We start from the raw sequence: 7,435 nt of genomic DNA on the forward strand, positions 1-7,435 counted from the left end.
ATCCATGTGCAATAATTGCAGAACACCAGTTATGGAAGATGTGTCAGTGCCTTTGTGACTTGCTTTCTTTGACTTTCCTTTCTGGCAAGCCTCACATAGTCCTTCTGGAGAGAATTCCAGCTGAGGCAGACCTCTTACCAATTCTCTTTTGACAAGAGAATTCATTGTCTTGAAATTGAGATGGGAAAGTCTCTTGTGCCATAGCCAACTCTCATTTGACGATGCTTTTGCATAGAAACAATTGACTTCAAGATTGCTTCCAGAGTTCATGTCAGCTATGAACAGATTTCCTTTCCGTATTCCCATTAAGGAGGGTTTTTCACTTTTCTTGTGCAGAATCTGACACTTCAGCTTGTCGAATAAAACATTGTAGCCGTTGTCACAGAACTGACTAATGCTAAGCAGATTGTGTTCAAGTCCTTGCACAAGATATACATTTTCAATGATAACATTTCCAGCTTGCAAACAGCCATATCCCTCCGTTAAACCTTTGCTGTTATCTCCAAAGGTAACCACTGGGCCAGCTTTCTCAACCACATTTGATAGCAGGGCTCTATCTCCGGTCATATGTCTTGACGATCCACTATCAAGAATCCACACTACCGGTTGTACCTCTTTTCTTGACGATGAGGTGCTTGCATCACTAGCCATGAGAGCAAGATTCCCAACTTCTTCATCTTCACTGTCAGTATCATCCCAGCTTCTTCCCTTTGCCAGGTACGCCCTTTCAGATTTACTCTTCTGATTAGAATCGTAAGAGTTCTTCCTTGCTTGTTTTGGCTTCCTGCATTCTGTGGCAAAGTGTCCCAACTCATTACAGTTGAAGCATCGAATGGTGCTTCGATCAACCATCCCTGTTTTATACCCACCACTGCTGGTGTTAGAGGATGAAGATCCACCTTTCTGGAATCTGTTGTAGTTGGACTTGTACTTGAACTTGGGATTCCTCTTGAATCTGACATTTGAGAATCTCTTGACAATCAGGGCCATTGACTCATCCTCCAATTGCTCCAGTTCTTCCAAGGAATAATAATCATCTCCTGATTGATTTGTAGTAGGTGAATCAAATTCTGCTACTATCACATTATCTTCAACCTTGGAAGACTGTACCATTCTATCTGACTGTTGAGATTGTTGTTGATATAGTGGTTGTTGTTGTTGTTGTTCATCAGCTACCAGAGCAGTAGACGTGCTGACCACTCTTCCTTTCCCGTAAACTTCCTTCTGCTGAATCTGCTCCAACTCATAAGTCTTTAACACACCATAGAGCCTTTCCAAAGAAATCTCACTCAGATCTCTTGCTTCTCTTATGGCAGTGATTCTATGTTCGAGATGAGTTGGCAGTGTTAAAAGGAACTTTTTATTGACCTCCCTGATGGAATAGTATTTACCATTAATGTTCAGGTTGTTGATCAATGCATTGTACCTCTCAAACACTTCAGTGATTCCTTCTCCTGGATTAGATTTGAAGTATTCATACTCAGAGGTTAGGATTTCTAGTTTGTTCTCCCTAACTTCCTCTGTGCCTTCATTAATAATCTCAATAGTTTCCCAGATATGTTTAGAATCTTTACAATTCATCACATGTCTGTTCATTAGGGGATTAAGGGAATCTACTAAGATTAATTGAAGGCTAGCATCCAGGGAAGCTTCTTCTATTTCAGCAGGAGAGAAGTCCTCAGGATCCTTCACATAAGTTCTCGCTTCGGTGATCACCACATCATTCTCTATTACCTCTGGTTCAATAACCATAGGAATTTTTGGACCCTTCTTCAACACTTGCAAATATTTGGGATTAGCAACCTGTAAAAACAGTAGCATCTTCTTCTTCCACATCACATAATTTTCTTTATCGAAAAGTGGAATTTTAACGGTTCCAACTTTTTGTGTAGTCATTATGAATTTTTTGAGTGAATAAAAATTCAAGAAGTGAAAGAAACACAAAAGTCTAGGATCTTGATTTGTACGTTAATCAGAAGGCTCTGATACCAATTGTTAGGTCCCAATTTGTTTGTAGAAGGGGGGGTTGAATGCAAACAATACCGTTTCGTCAAATAAAATGCGGAATAAAATTGTGAAACAAAATTCAAGTTAAATAAAACTTTTATTAAACTTGAAAGGTGTTACAACTACGGTATCGATTACAAGGGATTAATCTCAAATCAATTATTACAAATTTAGAATAAATTCGACATGAACTTTTTCTATTTTTGTAATTAAAAGATCAAATGCTAAAAGCGATTTGAGATTAAGTTCTAGGGATTTTAATCCGCTAGATTGATATACAAGAACAAGATAAGTAATTCTAGTGGTTTGGATTTAACATTAACAAACTAGAATATTTGATCTTGAATAAGCAGATGAATGATGAAATATTTTCTTTTGTCTTCTGCTGTGTTTTTCTCTTGTTCTGTATTGGTTGCTCTCTTGATTGCTGAATAAATTATTATTGGATGATATTGTCTTCTGCTTTCTTTTAAACAATCACAGCCGAAGTTATTGAACTGGTGTGACAATCTATTTGAGCTAGAAGGACTTTCGGTGAGACAATCTATTAGAGCTAGGAAGACAATTAAAATGAACTAGCAAGACTTTCGGTATGACTATTGATTGTCATACCGATTGTCATATTAGTTCAAACTAAATTGTTCTACTGAATTAATAAGTGATTTTAATCTAAATAATAATTCTATCAAGACAATCAACTGAATTAGCATGACATTCGGTATGACTATCAATTGTCATACCGATTGTCATACTAGTACAATTACTTGTCTTTTTAGAATTAAAACAGATTTTAACCAATTAAAATTCTGTAAATCCTTAATATTAATTCTAAATTAATTAATCAATTTAATTCAATTAATCAATAAATTAATCCTTGCAGATATAATTTATTTTCTTAATTAAAATTATATGACTTAATTAATTAATAGAGAATTAATACTAACCCTGAGCAGCATCCATTCTTCTGACAATCTTCTGAAAGTCACTGAGACTTATGAATCAATTCCGCCACTTCAATGCTGACACTCGATGTACTGTCTGGTTCATGAGTGACTAACTTTCGTGACGTTTCTTCATGTCTTGACTTTGTTGTTCTCATTGAATCCTTGTAATAAATGATACCTTGACGAGATCTCTGTCACTTGATTAAATCCACGATCTTGATTTATATCACTGAGGCATGATCAAATTCTTGAACTTCTTCCAGTGAATCTTCAAGTCTGCAGATGAACAATGTTTCTTTATTCTTTGACAGATGTTACTTTGTGAGATCTCTCTGATGCTTGATCCACTATTTACTTATTACATTCTTATTTGAGTTGAGTTAAATACTCGAATAAACGAGTAGGCTATGACATATGCCTTTCAATGGGTGACGTATCCAATACATACATTCATGCATGATTATCCTAATTAAAGCATGCATCATTAACTATTCTATACATACATTCATACATCAATATGTAAAGTGCAATAAAGTAAATGTGTTTGGTTATGGCCCCATCCTATGTGATCTTTATCAAGCTCATGATAAAGATCAAGGTCAATCTAATATGGTGATGCGAATAAATACAACTACTTATTACATAAGTCTTCTTCTTTGTTTAGACTTCTTGTATGCCTCGTCTTCTTCTTTGAATCACCTCCATTGGATAGCCTTCTTGAGTCTTCAATTACATTACATGATTGAAAGTAAAACTAATCTAATGAACTTACAAGAATAACTCGAGTTACATTCGAGATTTATAATTACAAAGATTGACGACATGCAAGTCGTATTTAAAACCAAAACCAAAACCATTACACCAAGGGCGAAAGGCCATAACCATCCACCATGCTCCTACAACACATAAAAGCATGTTAAAACACATAATCTGATCTTAACATATCATATTATCCATGATCTAATCATAAAAAGAAATATGACAAAAATTTAGAAAAATCAGAATCAAATCAGAAAAACAAGAATCACTGTTTACGGGCAATAAACGACGTCATTGCTCTCTCTATCTCTCTTCAAGCTGCTAGGGTTTATGTTTTATCAAATAAAACGTGTAACCCTAATTCTATTAGACTAAGATATTATATAGGCAAGAGCTAATGGGCCTCCAACCCTAAACTTAATTTTAGAGTTATTATTATTATTAAATTCGAAATTCTAATTATTGTATTATTAAGTCTCACTTAATGATCCAATAACTTAATTTCAGATTTAATATTAAATTCGAATTTCTTATTTATTTAATTAATTAAGTCACACTTAATTAATAACAAATAATTCGAATTACTTACATTTAATTTAAATCCGAATTTAAATTAAATAATCCTCCAATCATTCTTTGTGCGACCCTTTAGGTTATTATTACGTTGGCTACAATTTTAAATCTAATTTAAAATCATAAACAATGAGCGACATCTAGTAATACATCATTGTTACCTAAGTAATAATAATTATATCGGTGATCAATTAAACCTTTCGTGAATAAAGTACAATATAATATAATCCCTTTAGCCTTATATTATGGATCAAACTCGAGGCATGCATTGTGTCAACCTCTGTTAACGTTCAATCCTTCTTTCCTTGATCAATGAGTAAACTATTAAACAAATCAGTGTTTGAGCACGACCATGCATTTTGTAGTCTTACTCAATCAAGATGCCAATAATATCACTCCTTTAATAAAGGAGGGCTAAATCACATCTAGATTATTCATATTTCTCATACGATTCATAATGTACCCAATGTCTACTTTTATTATTACCCGGTCAAGGATAACTTTTAATAGTATCAAAGTATATTGATTCTCGTATAGAAATATAATGATTTCAGGTCAAAGGACCAATACATCATTATCACTGTGAGATTAACTTATGACACTATAAACATGTAGTATCTCACAACGGGTCAATCCAGCATCATGTATTTAATACATGTACCTGTGTTTTGACTTTAGTATCACCATACCGATGATCACTGAGATGTGATCATCAGCCGACAAACACACTAGTCTCAATGTATCTATTATCTTCCCTTAACAATAATACTTGGCTAGGGAACTTTAGGAATATCAATACTATTCTCATAATCTCATTTCTAAGTCATGTACTTAGAGATATAGATTTAGATATCATATTCCAAGGATATTTATTAATCTAACATCTTATCGCAGAAAATAAAGATATAATAAATTACTAAAGAATAATCCATATAATCATAATTAATAATCCAAATATTTTATAATATAAACATAATAGTGTTGTCTCTAGGGAACAAACACTAACAATCTCCCACTTACACTAGAGCCAATCACCCATGTATCTAATACCCATGGAACTAGTATGACCTTCATGCTTTTGATGCGACAAAGCCTTAGTCAGCGGGTCTGTAACATTATCATCAGTATGCACTTTACATATATGTATATCTCCTCTTTCACTTGATTGACCTCTAATTCCTCATCCGTCTTTTTTCTTGGAGACACTGTGGTTAAGTAGCACTGTCTTGCTGTTGCCTGGTCACCGATCATTTCTCCTATGCCAAAGTCTGTGGGGAATTTCATTTTCAAGTGGGAGATAGACTTTATAGCTCGAAGTGCAGTGATTGTTGTTCGCCCTAATATGGCGTTGAAACTAGAGGAGGCACTGATCACGTGGAACTTGACCACCTTCCAAACTTGACACGGTGGAGAGCCAAAAAGTACTGGCATGTCGATAGTTCCTACAAAGGTGAACCCATACAAAGGTATTCGAGAGTTTTCAAGTCTTCGATCTCCGATGTCCATTCGGGAGAAAGCATGATGATATAGGATGTCGACGGAGCTACCATTATCGACTAGCATCTTTTTGACTGTGTTGTTTCCCACACGCATGGTGATGACAAGGGCATCCTGGGGGCCTTCGATGAGATCAAGACGGTAATCATCATCGGAGAAAGATATGACTGGGGAGGGATTCGCTCGAGGGTGTTTGGCTATCGAGGGATTGTTATTAAAAACTTCTCGAGCATAAAGCTTGCGAGAGTTGTGAGAGAGGCCCTGAGTGGCTATACCGCCAAAGATGACGTCGATGACTCGATCGTCCTTATCTCGATGGTGGCGCCTTGGCGCATCATCTTGTTGCACATAGTGAACAAGCTGTCCCCGATGAATCTTTCCCTCGATGAGGTTGCTGAGTTGAAAGCATTGCTCTGTTGTATGGCCGGTGTCTTCATGATAATCACAATATCTGGAGCTTGAAGGCCTGCCAGGTTTCATGGGTCTTGGGGGACGGTAGTCTGGTTCTGTTTTAAATATTGCTAGAATTGTTGCCTTTTCGCCGTTGAGTTTAGTAAATTCTTTCCCAGGTCGATTACGTGGTTTCCAATACCTTTCTCTTCTATCCCTCAGAGGGTGGTCAGCTGTACACGACGGTGTTGATTGGCGACATTCTCGGCGTCTTTCATGAGCGGGAGATCGTGGACTATAGCTACGGCGTCGATCATATCTTGATGACCGTCGAGGGGATTGTATGCAGCTTACTGCTTCTTGAAGCATCATGCGATGTTCTATAATCTGAAATGCAGCTTGAATGGTTTTTGGCCTTTTTTCAAAAATTTCCTCTAGGAGTAGCCCATATCTAGATTTATCAACGCATGTTGTCAGGAAATTGACTGTCATCTGCTCTATCAAATCCGGGATTTCCGCTATTTCTACTCCAAATCGAGTAAGGAAACTTCGGAGGCTCTCACCAGAATGTTGGTGCATTGTCATCATTGACGCTATGACTTCGATTCCTTTGTAGTTACTGGAGAATCGATCTTGAAACTTGCTCTTTAGGGTTGTCCATGAGTCGATTGATCGAGGGGGCATATTGTTGTACCATCGAAGTGTTGTTCATTGAAGGCACGTGGAGAAAAATTGACAACGAGCAATTTCTGAGTGGCTGAAGAAGGCCATGCGGCCGTGTTGAGAAATGCCAACGGGTCTGAAGATCCGTCGTAATGATCGAGGGTAGGAGTTTTTAGCGTCCTGTTGATGCGCGCCTTCTCGAGGACCAATGACAGGGAGCTTTCGGAGACAGTTTCGAATCCTGATTGATTTCTCATTATGGTGCGCATGTGAGCGATTTCCTCCTGCATTTTGGCAAATTCTTCATGGGAGATGGACTCTGTGGACTCGGTTCGCTGAGAGACATCGGCGGATGATAATATGTTGACTCTACCGATGGTTCGTATTCGTATTCGGCGTCATCATCCTCATCGTAGAGCTCATCATCTTGTCCCTGATTCTGTATTGACGTTTTCTAGAGCTCTCGACGGAGACGATAAATTTCACGCTTTCGCTCGAGCTTGGCTTGAAGCATTCGAGTCTCACGTTCTAGGAGCTCAAGCTCTCCATCTGAGTAAAGCATCTCTTCCGGGTCTTCTTTGTTTTGAGCCTTTAGTCTTTCT

The 7,435-nt window shown here is 37.2% G+C and overlaps 1 protein-coding gene across 1 annotated transcript; it reads right to left on the reverse strand.

Annotated features, from left to right (window-relative positions):
* Positions 1–5,381: 5,381 nt before the first annotated feature.
* LOC141661115 (uncharacterized) lies at positions 5,382–6,854 on the reverse strand. Its single transcript, XM_074468098.1, has 2 exons — positions 5,454–6,854; positions 5,382–5,390 (listed from the first exon to the last, which is right to left on the reverse strand). Exons 1-2 carry the CDS (start codon positions 6,852–6,854, stop codon positions 5,382–5,384), a joined length of 1,410 nt encoding a protein of 469 aa, XP_074324199.1.
* Positions 6,855–7,435: the final 581 nt, after the last annotated feature.

The sequence above is a fragment of the Apium graveolens genome, chromosome 5 (assembly GCF_009905375.1).
Source record: "Apium graveolens cultivar Ventura chromosome 5, ASM990537v1, whole genome shotgun sequence".
NCBI lineage: Eukaryota > Viridiplantae > Streptophyta > Magnoliopsida > Apiales > Apiaceae > Apium > Apium graveolens.